General features: G+C 48.6%; 3 protein-coding genes across 11 annotated transcripts in view; 1 reads left to right on the top strand and 2 right to left on the bottom strand.

Annotated features, from left to right (window-relative positions):
* Positions 1-10,417: 10,417 nt before the first annotated feature.
* Positions 10,418-11,497, bottom strand: LOC122379627 (piggyBac transposable element-derived protein 3-like). Its single transcript, XM_043361970.1, has one exon. It carries the CDS (start codon positions 11,495-11,497, stop codon positions 10,418-10,420), a length of 1,080 nt encoding a protein of 359 aa, XP_043217905.1.
* Positions 11,498-12,892: 1,395 nt separating this feature from the next.
* On the bottom strand, positions 12,893-14,111 carry LOC122379777. The gene has a single exon (XM_043362255.1). It carries the CDS (start codon positions 14,076-14,078, stop codon positions 13,011-13,013), a length of 1,068 nt encoding a protein of 355 aa, XP_043218190.1. The 5' UTR covers positions 14,079-14,111; the 3' UTR covers positions 12,893-13,010.
* A 7,456-nt stretch (positions 14,112-21,567) lies between these two features.
* Positions 21,568-24,401, top strand: part of LOC122379750 — a 57,427-nt gene continuing 54,593 nt past the window's right edge. For all 9 annotated transcript variants that reach the window (XM_043362184.1, XM_043362193.1, XM_043362211.1 and 6 more), the window contains exon 1: positions 21,568-21,774. The gene's annotated coding sequence lies outside the window, so the exon portion shown is untranslated. The remainder of the gene's footprint in view (positions 21,775-24,401) is intronic.

The raw sequence follows: 24,401 nt of genomic DNA, 5'->3' as shown, positions 1-24,401 counted from the left end.
CGTAGCGCGTGCCACGTGAAAAGTCAAGATGTCTAAGTCTTCTGCTGAAGGCAGCTACAACTTCGCCACATCAAAACACATTGCTATAGCTTCACTGTTGCTCGAAAGTTAACCTTCGCCCCAGTGGGGGGGGGGGGCATATGTTACCACCCTGTCACGTTTTTTGCATGTGAATAAAAAACCACGGCGCGTAGCGCCGCGCCGCTTGGGGTAGCTTTTGATACATCAATTTTGGACAATGTGTGAAATTTTTGACCCCAGGTCATGTCAGGTCAGGTCACCAGGTCAAGTTAACTGACCAAGCCTTAAAAAAAGTTTGCAATCATGTCCAGCCTGCAGTGTTTGTCAGAAAGGTTTGAAACTTGGTGGATTGCATGCTGTTATGGGTGCCTACAATTTGTTTATCTCGGATTTTTTATATCCGTGACAAAAGGTCAGGTCAGTGGCATGCCCTTTCCATTACAAGTCAATGGAGAAAAATGAAAATGCCTCTAGATCCGTGTGTACGCATAGGAACAGTCCAAATATTTCAGAATCACAATGATTTAGTCCACTCGTGATGAACAAGGTGTCATTTTTGCTGATAGCCTCTAGAAAGGTCATCCGAGGTCATTTGAGGCTACAAACAGTTTTTTGCCAATAACTCGCGATTGGAAACAGATAGAACGCTGGGGATGGTCTCATTGTGTTTGTCTTGTTGAGACGCATCGACTGATATGCAACATGACCTTTTCCGGTCAGGTCATGACCTTGACCTGAGGTCAAATTTTCAAGTTGACCTTTCAAGGTCAAATTATAGTTCATTCGACGCGTCTCGGTGAGGGGAACACGATTCTGGCAATAGAAATGTCGTGGCTTTTTGTAGTCGAAAGTTATTGGCGAAAAACACTTTTCGTAAAAACAGCTATTTTTGGAGTTTTTGCCCTCTGGAGGCTAAACCGTTAACCTGAGGTCAATATTGATAATGACCTTTTCAAAAGAAGAGTTCAAAAGCTATCGATTGTTCTATCATGCGTATTTCTAGCTACCATAGTTCCTGAGATAGCGGCATGTTTTCTGAAAAATATAATGACAATTGGCAAATTTTGACCTTTGATGACCTCTGGTGACCCTAATATTGCTCTAAGGTGAAAAATGACCGGAATACTTTCAAACGTACGCATTGAGAGCTATCGATTGCTTTTTACCGCGTCTTTCTAGCCCTCTTAGTTTTTGAGTTAGAGGTGGGTGGTAACATATGCCCCCCCCCCCCTCACTAGGGCGAAGTTGGCCGAGACCGCCACTGGGGCGCGGGTTAAAAAACAAAACAAAAAAACAATAGTAATAACTCTCGCCTGCCGAGGGGGCGCTCCCACCACGTTTTCCCGTGATAGCTCAGAACACACCGACGAAGGAGAGCTGAAACTTGGCAAAACTGACCTTTGACTCAAGCCGGAGCTTATGTCACTAAATGCATTTTCAGGCCTGGTCAGATCCCTGACCTATGGCGTCATAGATAAATCTCTACACGGTCCTCTGATGTCGCAGCTTTGCAACGCCCTCAGTACCAGAGGAACTTTCACAGGAAGATGAAACTTACAGGACGTAGTATTCTCCAGAAGTCTCACAACTTGTATATCTCGGATTTTTCCTACAGGTCACATGAGGTCCGGTCGGTCACGTGACCTCACGGTCAATAGGGAAATATAGAAACTGTTATTTTGGCGCCGGGATTGATCTAAAACTATCTCAAACACATGGAATTATTCGTGATTTCATGCACTCATTGCAAGACCAAACGCTTCACTTCAGCATTGTTGAGTGTTGACCTGGCGTAACGTCATTTACGAGTATGACGTTACTAGGGTGATGCGTGTTTTTCGTCAATAACTCCCAATCAAATAAAGCTAGAGAGTCAGGAAAGCCACCAATGGACTCGAGAAGACATTTGCGAAGTTATTAAAAAAAACTAAACCCGTGACTTGTGCCACTTGACCTAACCTCGGAGGTCGCCGGCTGACCTGAAACCTTAAAATCGATATCAATCGCTGCGTCTTATAGCGGCGCATACGTTCATTTTTTACGCGAGGCTCTAACTCCACTAGAGGCGAAACGGCGAGGGTGGTTGTACCCCCCCCCCCCGGCTTCTCTTCATCAACACAATGCTTACTCCTCATGTTTATGCATACAAATTATAGGCACGATGTTAGACAAACCGGCCAGCAGGGACGTGACACATTCAGAAGCAGTGACCAGCTGCGGACTGCGGTGCGGCAATCCTGACGTCTGCTGAGCTGGACGGTGTAAATGTCTATCTGTCAATAACGCCTCTCCCCAGGCCGGAGCCAGCTAAGGTGAAGCCGTCCTGACGTGGCTCGTACGTGGTGGCATCTCGGTGACTAAGCGGCTCTTGCCTATGGCCTTGTGCAGGCTCTGAGCGCCGCGAAAGGGCCCCTTCTCCGTCCGCTAAGCCGGCGGCGGGGTGTGCCGACCGGCCGAAGACGCCCCCGCTCGTGCGCCGCCTGGTCCCAGCTCTCCCAGCTCCGACGCCCGTATAGGTGGCTGAGCTGCGCCGATCGGGCATTCTGGGGACGCGCTCGTAGACCCCCGCCCCCTCCTCCTCGACCTCTCTCCATCGGTAATCCGCGACCCTGCCAAATGGGTAGTCACGCGAGCGAAGATGCAAAGACGAACGGCGAAAACATAAACTGATACTTCAATGGAAACCGATGAAGTAACATACATGCACGTTTTAGCCGTTTTCGTGGTTAAGTGGTCTAGGATCCCTTTTTATTTGCTGGCTGACGGCACTCCGTCCATTGGCTACCAGCCGATGAATCCAGTGACACTTCATACCACGTATGAGTGAAGCTGTTGTCATCATCTTGTAACCGAACAGTGAGGTCGACGACATTCTGTTAGGACATACCGGTGACACCAGTAGCCCAGAGTTAGGACATATCATGAAAACAATGCAAAATGAATAAAAATGAAAAGAAATAATTTGATAGCAGGTATTTATGACAACAAAGACTTTCCGGCTATCTTCATAGACCGCAACAGCATTTTCTCAGGCTGCCTCAGTGATGTCGATTTGGAATTCTCTTGACAGTTGACATTCAACATGATGATTAGTTTCGGTATGTGCATCATTGAATTCAGCCTGCGGCGGTATATGGAGACAGGCTGTTGAAGTCGGCGATATCCTCTGGCGAGCGGAGTATTGAATTCGGCAGCTCGCTGGCACCCTTGAGGACGTCCCCAGTGACGGTATATCTACCCCTCTCGGGCCGGTGCGCCCTTGAGCAGCTGGCGGCCCGCCGATCGGTAAAGCCGTTCCAGGCCAAGGCTGATTCGGCCCGTGCTCAGTGCTAAATCTATGCAGGATGCTCACTGCACTTTGACCACAGATCGTAGCGGAGGCCGCATTGAGATGCAATAAAACGCCACTACTGGGACGCCCGGTGGCGTCTGCGCCCTGTCTGATATGATATTCGTACGAGACCAACATTAAACGTGATGATGAGTCAGCAATGGCATGCAAACCGCGCTTGAATTGCAAATATTTATGCTTTTATTTTTTTGTCCGATCATTTGACCACTTGACTAGATTGTCAAAATTATTTGTCGATATGAGCTGTTTTTAAAAGACGCTGGAAAACTGAGCCTTGTAATCAATTTTACCGGACCTTTTGAAAATGGAGGTCTGTGACTATGGATCTGAACCCGTGCCCCGCTGGGGGTCCTGGATTTTCGCACCCTGCTGAGAAAGGGGTTGAACGGGTTCCGGACAAAATATCGAAAAGCAAAATATCGAATAGCAAAATATCGAAGACAAATTATCGAGGTGGCAGAATATCGAAAGCAAAATATCGAATGCGCAAAATATCGAAATCGCAAAATATTGAACCGCAAAATATCGACATCGCAAAATATCGACATCGAAAAATATCGAATTGCATAATATCGAATTGCAAAATATCGAACTCGCAAAATATCGAATAGCATAACATCGAAAGCAAAATATCGAAACGTGAAATATCGAAAGACAAAATATTGAAAGACAAAATATCGAAAGACAAAACATCGAAAGACAAAATATCGAAAGACAAAATATCGAAAAGGCAAAATATCGAACGCAGAATATCGAAAAGACAAAATATCGAACGCAAAATATCGAACAGACAAAATATCGAAAGACAAAATATCGAGAAGGCAAAATATGGAACGCAGAATATCGAAAAGACAAAATATCGAACGCAGAATATCGAAAAGACAAAATATCGAACGCAAAATATCGAACAGACAAAATATCGAACGCAAAATATCGGAAAGGCAGAATATCGAACGCAGAATATCGAAAAGGCAAAATATCGAACGCAAAATATCGAAATGACAAAATAACGAACGCAAAGCGTCGAAAAGGTCTCTTATCGACTTGAAATGGCCCTCTGCGGACTCCTTAGAGCTCTATCGAACTCTGTCAAAATTAACGGTTTCGCTCGACAGATCTTCCGGGGCTAGTATCAAACACCATTTGAGTTTTGAAAATCGGTCCAGTAGCTTCGGAGATAGGAGGGGGGCTCCAAATAGCCCCCCCCCCAGTCAGTTGTGTTATGGAATATACGCTCCAGGGGCCTACCTGCCTCTTAGACCCCACACATACTTTTGGGGCCCAAACGCTTGCTCCTGAAGGCTCCACTGAGACTCCTTTCCTCTATTCAGTCCTCCATACTGGCTCTTTAGGCTAAACATCGGCTCCTGGTGGCCATCCCAGCTTTGGAGGGTCTCCATACAGGCTTTTTTTGGGTCCGATGCCAGTCTCTGAGAGCCATCAAAAGCCTTTCGAGCCTACGAGTATACTGCTTTCTGAAACCCTTCAGCAACTTCTGAGGGACCGACCCTGGTCGGAGGGCTCATTCGGTCTGGGGAGTCATGTAGGTCTCTGGAGGAGCCTCTAAGGGGTCGGTTTCCAAGGGGTTTTTAAACACGGTCTTCTAAGAACGGTCTCGTAGGGCCCTTAATGGTCCACTGCGGATCCAGAAAAGTGGGTTGAGATGCTGAGGGTGGTGGCTAGACTAAAACAAGATAAGATGATAAAAACTAGCTGCATTTGCTTCGTTATGCTTTATTTGAGATAGGTACACTGTAATTTCAAATATTTTGCAGAACTTGTGTGTTTGGGGATAGTTTTCCAAAATCTTCGTTTTTCATAAAGCAATAATAATCACTCTAAAAAATATCGGGGGGGGGGGCGAAACTTCCAGAGGGGCCCCTTGAGAAAACTTTGCACCCCATCCGAAATTACCTTCCGCCGCCACTGCTGAGATCTACAAAAAATATCAGAGGTTTCCAAGTCTGTCATGGACCCCCTGATTGCTCTTTGAGGCCTACAGATAACAGAGGGCCCGATGAGTTCGACAGAGCTCTAAGGAGTCCGCAGAGGGCCATTTCAAGTCGATATTTTACCTTTTCGACACTTTGCGTTCGTTATTTTGTCTTTCCGATATTTTGCGTTCGATATTTTGCCTTTTCGATATTTGCGTTCGATATTTTGCCTTTTCGATATTTTGCGTTCGATATTTTGTCTGTTCGATATTTTGCGTTCGATATTTTGCCTTTTCGATATTCTGCGTTCGATATTCTGCCTTTTCGATATTTTGCGTTCGATATTCTGCGTTCGATATTTTGCCTTTTCGATATTTTGTCTTTCGATATTTTGTCTTTCGATATGTTGCGTTTCGATATTTTGCGTTTCGATAGTTTGCGTTTCGATATTTTGCTTTCGATATTATGCTATTCGATATTTTGCGATTTCGATATTTTGCAATTCGATATTTTGCGATTTGATATTTTGCGATTTCGATATTTTGCAATTCGATATTTTGCGATTTCGATATTTTGCAATTTCGATAATTTGCGACTTCGATATTTTGCTTTCGATAATTTGCGTTCGATATTTTGCGCTTCGATATTTTGCGTTTCGATATTTTGTCATGGAAGCGGGTTGAACACCCCTCTTTTAACTCGGCTCCTGGGTCACGAAGCGACAGCTGAAGGCGGAGTTTGAAAGAGCGTCAAAAATAATGAAGACATTCCTTTGGTCACTCTTTAGGTCAGGTCAAAGGCCAGGTCAACAGAGGTCACCGAAGGTAAGATTTCGCCGCTTTTCAGGTTAAACGTTGATAATATTCGACAAACCGGCGCATAGCTCAGGAACAGGTAGAGCTAAAGCGACAGGAAAAAAACGCATTCGATAGATCTTTTAATGGTCATTCTGGATATTAACCTTAGCTTTAATCTCAGGCCAACAATCTAGCTTGCAGGGGGTAAAAACTACCAAAATAGCTGTTTTTGAGGAATCAGTTTTTCTCCAATAACTTTTGACTCAAAAGTTGCACGAGCTTTTTGTTAGCAGCATCGCGTTCCTCTCGTCGATACGCATCGAATGAGCTATTATTTAACCTTCAACAATCAACGTTAAAATTTGGCCGTGGGTCAAGGCTATGACCTGACTGAAAATGTCGTGTTGCGTTTCAGTCGAACCGTAAGGTCGAACTCAACATATCTAAGGTGTTTTCATCGCTCTAGCATGCCTATATAATAAGCTTTTACAGAAAACGTTACATACCATTCGTGACCTGAGATGACCTCAGGGACATAATGAGGGGTCACAGCCCACAGGCGCCATTTCCGGTTCAGTGTGTCATGTTTACTAGTAATTCGGTGTTTGAAAGTGTTAACAATGACGTTTGTCCAAAAGAAGCGCTGGAAAGGTTGGATAACACCACGTAAGACGAGCCAAATGGATCGGAGACACTCATAATGCCGTTTTGAGCGTCACTTGACACTCATTATAAGCATAATTTTTGCACCAGAATTTCAGCTTTATGGGTGTAAATATGTTTTTGTCTTCTGTGTATGACATGCATTGAAACTGGAGAGGCAACTTGACGTGACCTGGTGACCTGACCTTGAGTGACCTTGGTCTAAAATTTGCACAACATATTAGAACAGAGGTGTGATAATGTGTGCCAAAAAAAAAAAACGCTGGCGCGTTTTAGACATATTCGTGAAAAACCGCAGAAGGGTTTCAAACACCCCTCAGCAGGGCGCGAGTTAATACGCACTTACTGGACAGGATTTTGATTAATGAAAATTTGCACAGCAACCTATTTACCTATATGGCCTAGCTTGCACGACAAAATTATTAATTTCTGGCCAGTTGACCAAAGATACAAAGTTATATCCAAATCAGGTAAAAGGTGATGCAAAGTATGCTCAAGTCATTCTGAATTCCAACTCGTTATGGCCTTTTAGCAGTGACCAACGTGTATAGAAGTGGTCAGTTAACTCCCCAGCTATTCGGCACTTGATTGAGCTAGAGCTTAAAAAACGGATTTTTCGTGACAAGACGAAGTTTTTTTCTACGTTATCCATTCATTATCATCACATAGCATTACCACATCCATCGGCATACGCAAAACCCACTCCGCTGATCTCGTCAGTTGCTGCATCAGCCGCAACGGCCGACACTACGTACAGCGACAGCTCCTACCGACCCCCCAACTCTCCATAACATACGCACCACACTATATCACCGCACCGCCACCATGGTTTGACCCTGCACAGGTCAAGGTGCCCGTGACACCGTCGCGAGACCAGTCTCTGCGGTGATATTCAGACAGTAGACGAAGCTGATATATTACATTTTATCGCCTCAAGTCATTCTAGTTCAAGTCAGTGAAAGTAGAAAAGAAAATTGAAGTCAAGAAAATTTACACATCCAAACATTCTGTACGTGAGGTATTTATCTGGTATATTGAGGTTTTCATTTCTAACATCTCATTTAATTCCGTTAAATAATGATAATTGTGGTAATTGGTAGGTAGGGTCACTTTGGATCAGGTCAGGGCGAACTGACCAGTCGTAAGAGCTCACGAAGTTTTCAGCCGCCCCTACAGAGGGAGCTGCTGACGGGCATAGGGCGCTCGGATCGACTGAGGGTGTCCGTGAGGGCTCCGTCACTCGGGAAACCATCAACAGATGGCGAGACCAGCGCGCTGGTAGGGAGCGCCACGAGTCGCACTCGGCCCTGGAAGCCACTCATTTTTAGGATACGGCCCTTCGGTTTCTTTGAAACATCTCGGGGGCGTGAACTCAGAGGATAAACGGGGAGACATTTCGCCACTCTGGGCTGACGTGATTGTCTCGTCGCCATGGCTGAGCTCGTCCCGTGGGATTTTGGTGAGCTGGTGCGATAGGTCACAGTCGCTCAAACGATCACCTCAGGGGCGTCTGCTTCTATTAGGCCTTCTCTCTGGATGGCTGGGGAGGGCGGGGGAGGGGAGGTGAATGGCAACCCGGAACAATGCCAAAGGATGAGGATGGGCTGGTTCTGAGGATAAAAATAATACCTACAAACTCGCGTCTGGATGGAAGCATCCAGGAGGCCTAAAGGAAACGATAGCTGATTTAGTCGGAACTTTTAATGATACCCATTATGATCCACAATTTCCCATCGGGTGTAAACAACTTTGACCCCAGGTAACATAAGACAAGTCACCAGCCAAATTGAGCGAACGTGCGACTTGGGACACAGTAATTGGAGCGTTTTCACATATCAGGATCTCCTCGAGCCATGCTGTGGTACTGAAGGCCTTTTCACACAAAGCATGTGTGTGTGTGTGTGTGTGTGGGTGGGGGTGCCACACCTGCCAGTTTTTGCGCGTGTAAAGAAAACCGCTGAGCGCAGAGCCGCAAAACTTGACATATAATTAGCTTATCATTGATGTCACCATAAATGGAATTATTTGAACAATACATAATTTACTAAAAATGAGCATATTTAAAAGACATATTTCCGCACTTTTGAGCGTAATCCAATTATTGCATGACATGTGTGCATGCATTGTGTAGGTGATTTTTTATGTCTGCGTCTTCTATACACCTGCACCGTGAAACAACGGCGCAATGCAGAACAGCATAAAACAAAGCTGAAAAATCCAACGCACCTGATACCCTCCTTTCAATCATAAACCTTTATTCAACGAGACGTTTTAAAAACAGCCTCACTGCAAAACTTCTCAGTTACGTTTTTAACAATACACCGGATTAGTCACAGGGAAGGGTGACGAGCTCCATATACAGCCTGACGTGCAGCATTGATTGTGGTTCGCTGGGCCCGCGGCGCCGAGCGCTCTGTCGCCATGACAACCCAGGGACGCGGCGCCGCGGACCGGACACGGGGTGGCACTGGGCAGGTCCTGGCTCAGTGGCCCGGGGCGCAGCAACTGGTGCAGGGGCGCACGCGCACACAACGTAAGTGTTCAGGCGCAGCGTGTTCGGTATATAGACCACCTCCACGCGTTATTTTTGGCAAAAGGCACATGCACTCAATTCATTAAAATACTGCGTGTCTTTGAATAACTATTGATTATTGAGAAATTCGACGAACCACCCTCGCCATGAGTTTTCCTAAAAAAAAGGCATAACAATGCAAAGAGCTTATTACATCTCGAATGAAGGAATGGGAGAAGCGCACTCACGGCCTCGCACGCACCTAAGGCTATCTATCATTACGAAAGTGCTTGTTTTATCGGTCAGGAGGCGCGGGTGTACATACGGGCCGACTATGGCGTTATGTTCGTAACTTATATAGAACGACATTCGACAACCTTAAAAACACCAGGTTTTGGTAACAAGTATATTGAGAGGGTCTGGTAAAGTGATCTCGCTCGCATGAAAATGCGTCGCTTTTCTAGCCCTGTTACACGATGTTTTCAGAGTGTTTGGAATGTTTTCGTTGAAAAAATCACCGTTCAATTTCATCCAGTCTGACTTAAAACGGGGAGGTCGCTAAGTTGACCTTACATTGTCAACGATATAAAGATATCCGAGGGATATATTTTTTATCATATCCTCTTGGCACCCGAGAGCAAGGTATCAATAGAATCACCACAAAAATTCATTCCCTGGCTTAAAATAAGGTAAGTATGGATACAATACACTCTCAGTAGAGACTCCTAATTATGCGCATGCGCTGTGACCTGTACACTATAGTACACTTTCGGATTCGGGGACTACAAAAAATGGTGTAATACGTGAAAAATGACATTGCATTGTTTCGACAAACCTCTCTCAAAATCATCATAAAACCAGCGTGACTGTATTTATCAACATGAGACGGAGCTGAGGTGTGCGCGCTGACGCTCACCAGAGACGGAGCTGAGGTGTGCGGGCTGACGCTCAGCAGAAACGGAGCTGAAGGGTGCGCGCTGACGCCCAGCAGAAACGGAGCTGAAGGGTGCGCGCTGACGCCCAGCAGAAACGGAGCTGAAGGGTGCGCGCTGACGCTCACCAGAGAGGGAGCTGAAGGGTGCGCCCTGAAGCTCCCCAGAAACGGAGCTGAAGGGTGCGCGCTGATTGTTCAAGGTGTTTACACATTCGAACCTCCCTCGTGGAACTGATGGAAGCAGTCACGATCCGGGCGGCAGCAGAGGAAGATCTTGCACCTGCGGCACTCCATCCCTGTCTGCTGATGGCACCCGGGCTTCCTGCACCGCTTAAACTCCTTCCGAGGGTGGCACTTGGGGAGGTGCTTCCCTGAACGCAGGCGAGCTGGTGACGGCATTGGCACTGTGGCTCGACGGCGCTTCTTTGGATCCGGTCCGTCAGGCTCGTCTACGTCGCTGCTTCCTGAGCTGCTGTGGGATGAGCCATCGGAGCTGATGCCCTTCAGGAGCTGCATCGCCAGGGCATACTTGAACTGGAGGAAGTTCATCACCTCGGCACCCTTGATGCCGGCTTCTTCGGCATCTTGCTGGTACAGTAGCCACGCATTGACAGCTGACAAGTCGAAGAAGTGAAGGATTGTTTTTACCGTCCACTTCCGAGTTCTCGCACCTGACCTATAGTGCGCGATCATCCGATCATTCAGATCCACTCCTCCCATGTTGGCGTTGTAGGCCTTGACGACTGCAGGACGAGTTACGTCAATGTACGACCGACTTGTCTTCTGGTACCTTTTACAGGTGTCTGAAGGTTCGACGCCGTGTTCGGTTGATCCCAACAGGATCATCTTGCGATCTTGCCAGGCCGTGAACGCTACAGCGTCGTCACTGCGGACAGCGCACACAGACGTCCCTCTTCCTCGTTTGGCGAGTTCCCTCTCTGTCGGCAGTTTGGCCTCCTTCGGGACCAGATTTTTCTTGATGGTACCAGTCCCGTGAAGCCCTCGAGCCTCCAGCTGTTCCAGGAGGCGGGACGTTGTAAAGTACCTGTCGAAGTACACGGATGTCCCCGGAACCAAGGTTTGCACCAGTCTCATCACCACAGACTCGCCCACCGTCCATGGCTTGCCTTCAGCGCCTCCGTCGTCAAGCTTCTTCCCTTGGTAGACTTCGAAGTCGAGAACGAGTCCTCGCGGTGATGCCAGCACGAAGTTCTTAAGACCTTCTGGGTGAGGCTTTCCAGGCACATACTGCTTCAGTGTCGTTTTCCCCGTGAAAGGAATCATCTGCTCGTCGATGGACACCTGAGGAGGCCTTTCCTGCTGCAGACAGCCACTTCGAACGCTTTCGACGAGGGGACGCACCTTCCACAAGCGGTCCTTCTTCTGCTCATCGGTGACGTCGACATCATTCACTACTTTCAAGTGTCCCCGAATGAAGTGGAAACGATCCCGAGTGAAAGCGTCTGCCACTGCTGCGATCCGCGTTGGTTGTGACCAGTACATGCGTATCCAGGGGAACTTGAGCACAAACATCAGCAAGCTAGCCCCGAAGAACTGCTCGCACTCGTCGTTCTCCAAGAGGAGGCTTTTGCCCGTTTGAGCGACCGCATGCTGATTAGTTCGCAGCGCGATGGTTCGATACATTTGAGGAGGGATGAACACTTCCATGTACTCTCGGGGAGTCTTCACCCGAGCCTGGGAGGGACCTGACCTCTCTGGGATACATCGGCCAGCATCACCAGCTCCCTGCTGGCGAGACTTCGGAACGAACTCCTCCGATCTTCTGTAGAACACGCGCCTGGGCAACGGATGCTCGGAAGGATCATCGTCATCTCCGGAAACACCGTGTGCATCGTCCTCGCTATCGTTTTCTGGCCCTGAGGACTGTATTTGGTCTGGACCAGGACTGAAGTCTTCATCAGAGTCATCGAGGGAATCATCCAGGTCGGAATCTCTCAAGGACTGGAGGTAGGTGGCGATCTCCTCTGGGGTCCTCAGGACACCTTGGAACACACACACAGTAAGGAGGATTAGATACTAGGACTTACTCCACAAGGAGATCCTTCGATACCCGACTCGATTCGACCCGTTATTGATTCGCTGACGACGATATGTATAATACATATTGAAAGCGCTCCGACCCATTCGATCTCCTTGTGGAGTAAGTCCTAGTATTTCATCAATTTAATTCCATCTCCACATCATGTCATTACGTCGAGGATTAGATAGGTACCTATTTTGAATGAAATAGCTAGCTAAGTATTCTTGCGTATCTAAAATAAAAATGAATCATATTATGTATGAATCATAGTGTTATGTGACGAAAGTGTACCATTTTTTTTATGTTTTTTTCAGTTTTATTTACATAATTCACATAAAAACACCGGTAAAAATAAGCATGAAACGTTGTGCTCACCATCGGCGGCCCGCCTGGCCAGGCCGGGACGGTGCCGTCCACGGCCCTGGGGAGAGCTGGGGGATGCTTCCCCAGCCGGGGAGATCTGATGGCTACCTCCCCGGCGCTCCAGGCGGGCCGCCAGCCCCCGCCCGCACCGCCCGGCAAGCAACCCCGGGCGGTGCCCCCTAACCACCGACCGGGCGAGCGAAGCGCCAACCCGGAGGTCGGCGCTCCGCACGCCCGGCCGGCCGACCAGCCCCTCTCAGGTGGGGCTGGTCCCGGGTTGGCCCGGATGGGTCATAGGGGCGGGGGCATGTTTAGCGTTAGTGAAATCACATTACAGTCATCATGTGACACCACCAAACTCTTTCAGAGTTCTACACGTACCTTGATCCCCGATCAATCGATTAACAGTTCCAGTGTGCCAGGCCTTATAAACAACTTCCATCTGTCTCGAAACTCATCAACCTTCGATCCCTTCACAGCAATCGTTTTTTCCATATCGAACATCCTGGACAGCACAGGACGAAATGCTTGCATATTTGGAGCTGTATCGTGGGAATGTTGCGTTACAATAAATTGTTTTGCCAGCAAAATCATGCAATTGACTATATTTGCGTACTGCCGCCCCCCAAAGAGCGCATTATAGCAGGTAATTTCTATTGTGCCAGCTGCATCCGTCCTTTCATTTAGCATTGAACTTAGCCCTCTCCAAAACTTACGCACATACGAGCATTCAAAGAAGTAATGCTGCATGGTATCTATTTCTCCACAGTTGTCACAGAATGGATCATCTATTACCTGTCTTGTGTGCAAAAATCTTCTATTGGGAAAATACCTGTGAATTATTCTGTGCTGTAGTGATTGCAGACGCGTTGAAGCCGTTACCTTATATGCCATTTCATATACCTTATGCCAATCTTCACCAAAATCTGCTCCCTCGGCTACCCATCTCCCTTGCGCTGTTGGAGCACGGCAGGGCACCAGTTTGTTGTAAAAGAACTTCGATTTAAGGTTTGTCAATGGCATCTGTTTCCCATTTGTTTCGATCATTGAGTCCTCCCTGCGCTCCTGAACCGTTAGGGGTGCGCTGCCTATCAAACTTCGCCTCCAGCGGGCTGGTATCGCTTGACACCAGCCCATGTACTTAAGTGGGTTCAGTCGTATTGTGGGATATGTTTCCATAAGCAACTCGTAACTTAATATGACACCTTCACTATCTACTATATCATCTATAATCAAAATGTCATGCTCAAACATCTTTTTACATGATATAGTTTGTCTATTTACCATTATGGCTCTATTGTGCCATATAATTTGTTTTCTAACTGCCTGGCCAGTTTTCGGTTCGGGTACGGGACACAACCGCTTAAACCACATAAACATTTCTTTATAAAATGTCGGAATCTGTCTGCTCAAAACCCATTTCTCGTCCAAATCACAGTTGACAATACTACGCATAACCATCTGAGCTTTCTGCTCCAATATTTTGACAAAGCTTGTGTTTGGAGCACGGATCATACGCCCGATCCAACCAATTCTAGCCGCCTTATTCATAATTGAAAGCTCCGGTAAATTTAAACCTCCATTCTTTACTGGCATGACCAGCGTAGACTTCGCCACCTTTGGCGGCCGTCCACGCCAGACAAAACGCATTATATGACTCTGGATAATTGATAATAGTTTCTCGTCTACTCGCGTTGACGTCATGATGTACACTAATTGGGAGGCGATCAATGATTTAGCCACAGTTATTTTTCCTTTGATCGTTAGATCTCTCTGCGACCACTGATCTAATGTGTTTCTTATTTTGCTCTCAACCATGCCAAAGTTTTTTTGACCGCAGTCATGTGTCGCGCTGAACCAGACGCCAAGAATTTTTATGCTATCTGCCGGTGCTTTACCGCAGATATCATCTCTACATCCTTTATTTGGTCCCAACCACATGAACTCGCATTTATCTAAATTTAGCTGTAATCCCGAGACACTTCCAAACTCGTTAACCAATGCTACTGCCTTTTCTGCTTCACTAGTTCCCTTTACAAAAAGAGTTGTATCATCGCAATACTGAGAAATTTTTACCTCGTTACGGCCAATTTTTACCCCCGTTATGTCTGAGGTTCCTCGTATTTTAATTGCCAAGATTTCTACCACTAACGCGAACAAAGGAGCAGAAGCCGGGCAGCCCTGCTGTAGGCCTCTTGATGGACGAAACCATGCAGATGTGAATCCGTTATTACTTACAGACAACTCCGTTCCTTTATGCAATAACTTAATCCAAGATATAAAGTTGTCGCCGAAATTAAAAGTTTTTATGGTATCATAGACAAAGTCGTATTCTACAGAGTTGAACGCGTTTCTGAAGTCGAGAGCCATCAAGATAGCTTTCACCCTATCTGTTCCACAATAATGAATGACGTCTGCTATAGTCCTTAAATTTGTTCCTATATAACGTCCCCTTATTGATCCAGTTTGATCAGATGCTACAATTGTATGGAGAACCGTCATCATTCTGCTTGCCAGCACTTTCGCAACTATTTTGTATATGATGTCTAATAAACATATTGCTCTCTTGTTCTGAATAAACTTTTGGTCTCCTTTCTTCGGCAACAGAGTAAGAACACCTCTCCTCTGAGTAATAAAAAAGGAGCCGTCTTCCTTCGCCTGATTTACATAACTAACCACCATGTCTCCTATATCTTGCCAGAAGAAAAGGAAGAATTCCTTTGAAAATCCTGACACCGAGGGTGACTTGTTGTTAAGCATTCCTCGCAACGCACTCTCGCATTCCTGATTTGAAATGGGCCCCTCACATGATGCTTTGTCTTCAGCACTAAGCTGCGGACATGGAGTTCCTTGCAAGAATTTTGACACCTTCATACCCTCTGGGTCTTGCCCTGTAGTTGTGTAAACACCTTTAAAGTACTCACGGCAAAAGCTTAGAATTTCTGTATTTCCGGTGACATAATCACCACTATTATTTTGCAATACTGCTATACTTCTCTCCTTTTCCCTCCTCGCGTTTAATCTAAAAAAATATTTTGTTGGTTTCTCACCTTCCTCTAACCAGCGGGCTCCGGAGCGCATCATGGCCTGCCTCCCCTTTTCGTTCTCCATTCTATCCAGTTTCTCACTAAAATTCCGATATCTATCTGCCGAGGCCATCGTGGGATTTTGTCCCAGCTCTATCTCGCATCTTCCTACCTCCCTTAATAAGTGTGAATGCCTCTCTTTCCTTTCTTTTGCCTTCTGTGATGCCCGTCTAATGCCTAGAACGCGTATCTCACTCGTTAGCATTTCCAGCCGCAGTCCTAAATTCGTCGCGTCAGCATAAACACCTTGTCCGTCACGAGCTAATTGTATGACCCGCCGAGTGGCCTCAACAAATTCTCTATCTTCCAAAAGATTATTATCAAAACGGAATAGACCTCTACCTCTTTCGATTCCAAACATTCTAAGTTCTAACACCACAAGACTGTGGTCACTGTGTGTACCGGGAGCGATTTCAATGCGTCTGACAGCCTGGTTTAACATAAAGTTTTCACTGATGAAAACGTAATCGATTCTTGATTGTTGTAACGGATTCAGCCTACGCCACGTATATCGTCGACTTGATTTAAATCTTTCGCGCCAAACGTCTACCAGGCTAAAATCAGTTAATAAACTTTTAAGTGCATTACTGGACTGTGTTGACCGATACCTATTTTTGTACACGTCTAAATGAGATAGGTGCAAATTAAAGTCTCCACCCATTATAACAGAAGTTCCCTCCTGTGCTGTCAACTTGTCCACCTGATCTCTTAATGTGTCAAGAAAGGACGCCTGCAGCTGTGCACGGTTTTGGGTTGGGGCATAAATTCCAAACAGCATGATTCTAAACGAATCGTAGTCCGAAACGAAAGTGTACCATATTAACCCTCGCCCATGTAGGGGGGGGGTTGGTGCAACCCCCCCCCTGAGGCTTTTCGAAAATAGTGCAAAAACGGCGGCGCGCAGCGCCGCCAAATTTTGGGTACCTTATGGGGCAAACCTTGCGCATCTTTTGATAAAAAAAATTTGACCGGGTCATGTCAGGTCACGGAGTTATGACGTCACAAAGGGAACAGCCTCCGGCCGGATTTTCACAAACTGAGTGCCAACGCCCGAGGTTTCCTGCCGGTGGTACGGACATCGGTTGATGGATCGTGATGAAACTTCCCATGCATGTTGGGGCAAGTATTGGCTATCATATGGTATAAGAAACTTGACCGGGTCAGGTCAGGTCACGGAGCTATGACGTCACAAGAGGAACAGCGTCCGGTACTATTTTTGAAAAGCGCCCGAACCACTATTTTGCTAATTCTTGTCACTTCAATGGGAATATGCAGCAATATTAGCTTCTATAGGGAGCAAATGGACCTCCCAAATCCAAAAATACAATCAGATTTCAAAAATTTAAATTTTGATTTTTCGAATTTCTGCCGCCGACTGTGACCTTGCCGACTTCCGGCGCTCCCAACGCGCCATTTTTAGAGCTAGGGAAACGAAATACATACCAAACGATAGAGAATTGATCAAGGAACACGATAGTGAAGGTTTCAAGTCGATATCTCCCACCGTTTTGCCGCAATCGCCGCGGAAAGTTGAAAAAGTCTATTTTTCCGAAAATTTGACCTTTGACCGGTCAAAAGTAGGTCAAATGTTGACCTAGGACCAAAAAAATATACCACCAATCGCGAGATCTCGGCGAGAGCAATCCGTTGGTCTTTACCGCTAAGCTCTACGACGCTCCGTTTTCAAACGCCAAGGGGGGGGGGTCGCACCAACCCCCCCCCCCCTGCATGGGCGAAGGTGGCAGATCGCCGTTTACGGGCGAGGGTTAAACAATTTGTGTGGGTGCGATCACCTGGTGTGTACTATAGTGTACAACGCGACCTAATTTGCTGAAAACTAAGGGAATATTTGACACCAGGAAGGGAAAATGAGCTCTTTTGAATGTTTATGTAGCTCAATGACAATACATCGCGCTCCATTGGAAATTATTTTACGAAAACATATTTTTTATAGAAAATAACTTCGCTCTGCCGAATGTACACTATAATGGACATGACCTATTTGAACCACTTGCCTTCATGTGAACGGCTATATATTTATTTTTGCACCTTAAGGGAATCACCCAAGCTTCACTTAAAACGGACCAATGTAAAGATCGTTAAATTTTACACGAAATACACGAAAATACTAAATTTCCCGAGAGCTCATCTGAAGCGCGCTTCCCCCGCGAGGACGCTATCACTAACGACATCCGGTGGCAAAATAAAAAAGCGTTGTCGAGTTAACTGACCGACAGGTGGCAGGCCCGGAGTGTCAAAAACATAGGAGAAACTTAACCGAGAAGCTGACACTGAAAGAGGCGGTCCCAGCCGCCTAAATGTCAGTGTGTACTATAGTACACAAAAAGAGCACTAAACGGGTCAGCCAGTGTGGCTCTGACGACCATTGTAACTTTTATTGAGGTCAGGTCGCCTGATGTGACCAGTGACCTGACTTTGAGAGAGCTGCTTCTGCACTTTTAACAATTACATGTGTCGAAAAAGTGCATCAAAATTTGCATAAAACCGCAGGGGGACGTCCAAGGACCCTCCGGCCCGGCACACCTTAAAATATTTCGGCGTAACGGCATCTCGATAATTTTCTCATAATCATCAGAAGGCGCAACGCCAAAATGTTTGAATGCTTTTATAGAAAAAAATCCTAACCAAAGTGACATAAGAATGAACATAATATTATGTTTATTTGCATTTTCATCTACATATTTATAGCGCTATTTCCAGAACGTACGATACATGTAATGTGCCGTTCTACTTCAATAGTTACCAAAGGCATGCACGACATTCTGGTTCAACTGCCATAACTACCATTACCAAGTGTTTGCATGACCCATGTTAACATTCACGAGGACTTAAGTGTGGCTTCTACAGTAAAGCCGCTTTAGGTGGTGCTGGCCCGCAGGTCACGACTGAGCCGCGGCCGGGCCCTGTTCTGGCACGCGGACACCCATGACAGCGCTGGGCCAGCCGGGACCTATTAGTGATTCCCCACGGTCGATGACAGACACCCCTCCCCTCCCCGCACCCCTGCGTCGGTACCGGCGCCACCAGCGGAGTCGATCACCGACGATTAGCCGCGGCATTCTGGGGCGTACCGGGGCGCGGCGGCTCTGGGGCGGCGGCAGGGGGCGAGCGCCAGGTCACCGGTCCACCCCTCCCTGGGGACCGCGGGCGCGCTCCGGAACTACTTCGACCCACATACCCGGTCAGAGTGGGTCAGCGAGCGGGGCTGTTGGCGGACACAGCTCAATAGAAACCTGGTGCAGTCTTTGTTAGCTGCTGGAATGACCACTTTCGACTGTCCAGGGGCTGGCTGCTTCATTTAAATGGAAATTTACATGTGTCTCACAGACTTCTCTATACAATTAGAGAAGTCTGTGTGTGACTTCATTGTTTGCTTCTTTATATTTTTCCCATACGTCGGGCCAATGATAAAGCGTATGGACAAGTGAAATACATCAGAATTCACAGTACTTTTAATTTTATATCCTTCACTACATTATCATGGTTATTACAACAGCAAAGGATAAACTGATTAACAATATTAAATGTTAATACAGCGCCAACTGCCAAAGCTATTGAAGCCATAATGCACCTTTCATGGGCAGCTGACATGCTAAGGAGCGCCATCCTATCGACAGGTCTTCCGTGACATGACTTGCCAGCAATGTTCCGTGACCTGACCAAACCAGTACCAATTAAAAATGTAACGGTCCAGTACTTGCGACCACCTTCCACCGATACCTGCACATGCCAATGGCTCCAATAACTACCGTTGATCGCTTAGATACTACTTAAATATATTACAAAGAGAAGTGATGAATTACGTAGGTATTGTCGGTTGCTAATTTTATGTTTTAGATAAAACAAGCGCAATAATTCACCAGCGTGACAAAACAAGCATCAGCAACATCAGTGATGCACCATAGCTATGTCACTCCACTGAAGAGAGTGTACAATTGTATTTGAATAAAGTGCCACAAGCCAACCACAAACCACTGCTATTTTTCAGGTCACACAGGAAGGAAGAATCCTCCCGCGGCCCACTCCCCACCCGTCTGCTGTTCGTCTGTCGGCTACTCCAGGCAGTAGCGGACGTGACCTCAGTGACGGGCAGAGTGTGTCGGACGACAGTGGCACTTTCAGCCACCGACCTGACCTCGGGTCGCCGGTCTGACGTCATCATATCGCCGGTCTGACGTCATCCGTGTGTCGGGTGTGACGTCAGAGTCTGGGTGGGACGTCACAGGAGCGGGAGGAGGTCACAGTTCGGGTGAGTTACAGCTCCGAGGTCAGGGAGATTCGGCAGGGCTGGTGATGGACGAGCCATTTCGACTCTGTTTTATGTAAATGAGTGCATACTGAAAAAAGTACCACAAAACATGAGCACACGCATGTTCGGTCTTCTTCTGTAAGTCCAAAAGAGGAAAGCGCTGATCGTGCGTAGTGCCGTATAATGCACGTCATATGGAGGAACGACTAAATTATTCGGATTCTCCTTATAAGGAGAAGTGGCCCCGAGTCCAGTGCGTGCCGGATCCCAGCGCCTCACGCATATTGATGTGGTTAGAACTGGGCCAAGGCCTGGCCTGGCCTGCCAGACATCAGCGACCGACCGGTCAGGGCGGGCGAGGATTACTAAGATCAAACGTCGGGTGGTGCGATCGGTCGTATAACCGATTCCCCTTTCAGTCCGTCGGATTGTGCTGGACTGGAATCGTGCAGGAATTATTCTGGGCCCCGACAAACTTGCACGGATTCGGGTAGAATCTCTTGCAAAGCTACTTTTCTAAAAACCTTTGCATCGGCGCGGGGGCTGACTTGCCGACAGAATTGTGTCCCGATTGTCCGCAAGCACCGCACCATATACGACCTGCCCGACGGTCGGTCCATGCTGACCAATGCAGAGGCCACATGTCGAGCGGCCGGCATTGCGCCATTGCTATACGCTGACCGCCACCATCGCTTTGTCCCGAATATGGGACGTTCCTGAAGGGGAGTTGGGAATAGACGGACGAAGGGTTGATGCAACTCTACTCCCACGCGGCTGCGCCATGTCGGAGTGACATCGGAGCCCGGACGTCCCACACACGCTGCTAGGCACACAAGCAGTACTACCGATAAGACCATCATTTTAATGTGCCGTCCCGACAAGAAATTTGCTACAGATCAGCAGGTGCTTCTGCTCATCCCGCTGAAAATGGAACGTTGTCCATGTGTGTATATTCGAACAGCGCTGCTGCACGAATCTGCCTGGATTTACACAACACCCATAGTACCGACTGCTAAACGGACGCTGCGCCGGCATGAATGTATGCATGGCCGAGCCGCCGGGGTCTGTCCGTGACCTTCGCTGTCTCGGGGTCACTGGCGTCCGCTGTCAGTGACAGATGACAGACTGTCCGCCGCCGCTGCTGCCTGTCAGCTGATGGCGACATCCCCGCGGTGACTGTCAGGTGACCCAAAGGCCGCCGCGGCAATACACTCGAGCATGGGCAGACGGTCACGCTGTCTTGGCCATGAGCTATAGTTGTGTTACTAAGGCCCAACACTGTCAATGCAGGGTGATGAGGCTGTGATATTACTGTCTCGGTCGCCTCGGCACGGGTTTGTTTAGCGCTGTCAGCCATGTGCTGTCCGTAGCGCCTGCACAGTACACGTTTACAGCGAGCTCTGTGGAATGCAGCCGCAACTGATGGACGTGCGGGGACATCAGGATGCACAGAGGCGGACCCAGGCACCGGCTGCCGCCCTCTGTCCGGGCGCGGGCGGTGAAAGGAGGCGGGGTGCCGCCCCTGCACGTGGTGGGTCGGGGAGGGGGCGGGCCGCCGGGCCAGAGGGCCCAGTGGGCACCGCGCCGCCGCCCTCTGTGCACGACGACCGCTGGCCAAGGCCAAACTCATCGTGCTCATCGCGGCGTAACTGGCTGCTCGGCGGCGCCGGTACCTGGGGCGGCGGTGGCGGTGGGCAGCGCTCTCTGGCGGCGGCTGGCGCGCAGTGCGAGCCCGCCCCGCGCCGACGCAGGCCGCAGCAGCGAGGGAGGGAGGAGACCGGACCGCGAGCAGCGCCCCCAGGTGAGAGGCAGCTCCGTGACACCTGTCACCGGCACCCGGGTCTAGTGTTTACTGGGGACACGTGAGGAGTCAATGACAGTGACAGACTTATCAGCAGACATTGATGACCACCAGAAAAAAATGTGAACTTCTGCTTCCATATTCGTTTCAAACGCCAGTGGATGCTTCTCTGATTCGCTGACTTCGAGCACGCAGGGTCTAGCACTTCTTTCGCAACATCCCGTCTGCAATGAATGAAATACGACACCGAATAGACCGCCGTCAATCAATCCAGCACTGGTCCAGATCGCTCGTCTTTTTGTTTTGCTGCGTGAGCTGGATCCGAAGCCGTCGTTGCTCCGGTCGTGCCTTGCATAACGAAAGTTCGCCCGTAAACACTGTCGCATTCGGGACACATTTTCTGATCAGCACTGGCGCCGTGCTGGACAGAGATGAACAACCCTGCTGTACAGAGGAACTCTGATCCTCTCTGATCCTCACCCACGTGTTGCGCGGCTCTCTCTCTCTCTCTCTCTCTCTCTCTCTCTCTCTCTCTCTCTCTCTCTCTCTCTCAGTTTCTGGCAGCGTGTTCGGTGTGTCGGCGTGGTGTTTGGTCTATTATTGGCTGGGAGCACGTGTTGAGGCAGGCCGCCGACGGTACCCGTCCCGGTGCCCCATCACCCACTAAGAGGGGCGTGTCACTGAGGACTGTGTCACTGCCAGGGGGAGGGGTGGGGTCCCACGTGGGCGGGGCGCGGGTGGCTGAGTCTGGTGTCTAATCTAACCACATGGCCCGGGCGCATTTCGTTTGACGTTCCCACACTGCCGCCGTCGGCAGCGACTGGAAGAGACAGGGGAGAAGAAAAGAGGGTAGGAGATTGGGGAGAACGGTCAAAGAAACTCCACTCGGAGTGACGACATCCTTTCCTCGCCGACCGCTCACAAGCCGTGTCTCGTTGGCCCTCCCTAGGTGTCATGTCATTGGGACTCCCTATGCGGCAAGACCAGGCTGATCAGCCTCTTGGCACGTTCGTCTGATTCTCCAGATGGCGTCCGCACTGATTCAGGGGGACGCCAGACGCGTGTAACCTGCACCAGCTGGTAGCTCACCACTGCGCTGCGGATCTTCCAGCGGTGCAGGCAGAGGTGCAGCAGAAAGGCTGCACCTGTAGCAAGCGGTCTGGGCCGTAAATTTCGGCCGTAAACGATGGAACCGGACCAGTTACTGCCTCATGGTATAATTAGTTTTGAGTGCCGCCGGACATTTTCAGCTTCTTATTGTTGTTATATGAAGCTCGTGCTGCAGTTCATCAGATAAACTATGCAAAATCCATGTAGTTCGTGCAAGGGGTCTAATAGTATTTAACTATTAAATGTCACTTAGCCTTGCGCTATCCAAACACACTATTTCGAAGTTCTGCAGCTTTCGCACAGGTTTCCACATCATAGACAAATCGTCTTAGCGCGGCGTCTGCCATTTGCGAGTAGTCGCTTGGCTCGAGTCCAGCGCGTCCACCGCCCCTGCAGGGGTGACAGGGTGGGAGGTACTGAGAAGACAGATACCAGCTGGTGGACCGCCCCTCCCCCTGCACTGTCGCGTGCTGTGGCGGGAGGGTGGGCAGCAGTCTGCACCGGCCCTTTAACTGCAGCACCGCCCGCTCCAAAGATACCGCCCACCGCCGGCCGCACCTTGAACGGAACCCACGTCGTCGCCCCCGAGTCTACCATATCGAGAGACGTGATGTATTGTGACCCACAGCAACATATGATTCGACAGCGACAATGAATCTCTGTTGTCAGAGCGGACTGCTTCTTTACTGTAAGTCTAATGCTAAAAACTGCCGAAAGGATTGTTTGTTGAGATATGTTTGAGCCAAATTTAGAGAGCAAGCTTTCACAGTGAGCTGAGATTTCCAGCCGGGAGGTCCAGGTATAGCTCATCCCCAGCCGCCGCCCTTGTATCGCCCACTGCCGATGGTAGAGACACGCTGCATGGTCATATGGTGGGTTACACCAGGGCCCGTGAACTGCCCCGCCCCTATCTCTCCGGCTTCTGAACGTCAATTCATCCGGCATTGGTCAGTAGAAAATTCAGCATTGCGGCACTGTGTTACTTTCCCGCTGTCTACACATCAATGACTAGCGTTAACTGACCTTTTAGGCCGATCGCTAGCTCAGCGATCATTAATTTACTACCCATCGACCAATGGATCGGACACACAACAGCATCACCAAATCATTACCCACCACCTACTGAACATCACAATGCTCAGTACCCGCGCTCAGCCAGCACTGTCGCTACTGCACCACCTAACCGGACGTCCGGTGCCCCGTTAGCTTTTCCCGCCCGTCCCTGAACCAGTCGCGGTCTGCGGCGAACCAACGCTCGCCCATGGTTGTTGGTGGTGGCCGCCGGCCGTGGCCGATCGGTCCTGCTGCCTGCCAGTCACAGAGAGGGTGGGCGAATTACATCGGAATGACCGCAGAATTCCGCGACGGACATAAAGAGGATGGGTGGAGTTATAAGAGAATGACCGCTGAGTGACCGGCGGTCACTCTTGAATGAACAGGTAATATTCAACGGTAGATCATGCTGGAATGACCGCTAAAACACTGAAAGTCGATGGAAATGTCGAAAACACTGTCGA

The sequence above is a fragment of the Amphibalanus amphitrite genome, unplaced genomic scaffold, assembly GCF_019059575.1.
Source record: "Amphibalanus amphitrite isolate SeventyFive unplaced genomic scaffold, NRLGWU_Aamphi_draft 000009F_arrow, whole genome shotgun sequence".
Lineage (NCBI taxonomy): Eukaryota > Metazoa > Arthropoda > Thecostraca > Balanomorpha > Balanidae > Amphibalanus > Amphibalanus amphitrite.
Note: the sequence above shows the minus strand (reverse complement) of the source record. Positions and strands in the feature narration are given on the sequence as shown.

What these genes read in the sequence shown, in the direction of transcription:
- LOC122379777 (XM_043362255.1), bottom strand. Translation starts at nt 14,078, where the DNA reads ATGGTTATGCGTAGTATTGTCAACTGTGATTTGGACGAGAAATGGGTT.
- LOC122379627 (XM_043361970.1), bottom strand. Translation starts at nt 11,497, where the DNA reads ATGATTCCTTTCACGGGGAAAACGACACTGAAGCAGTATGTGCCTGGA.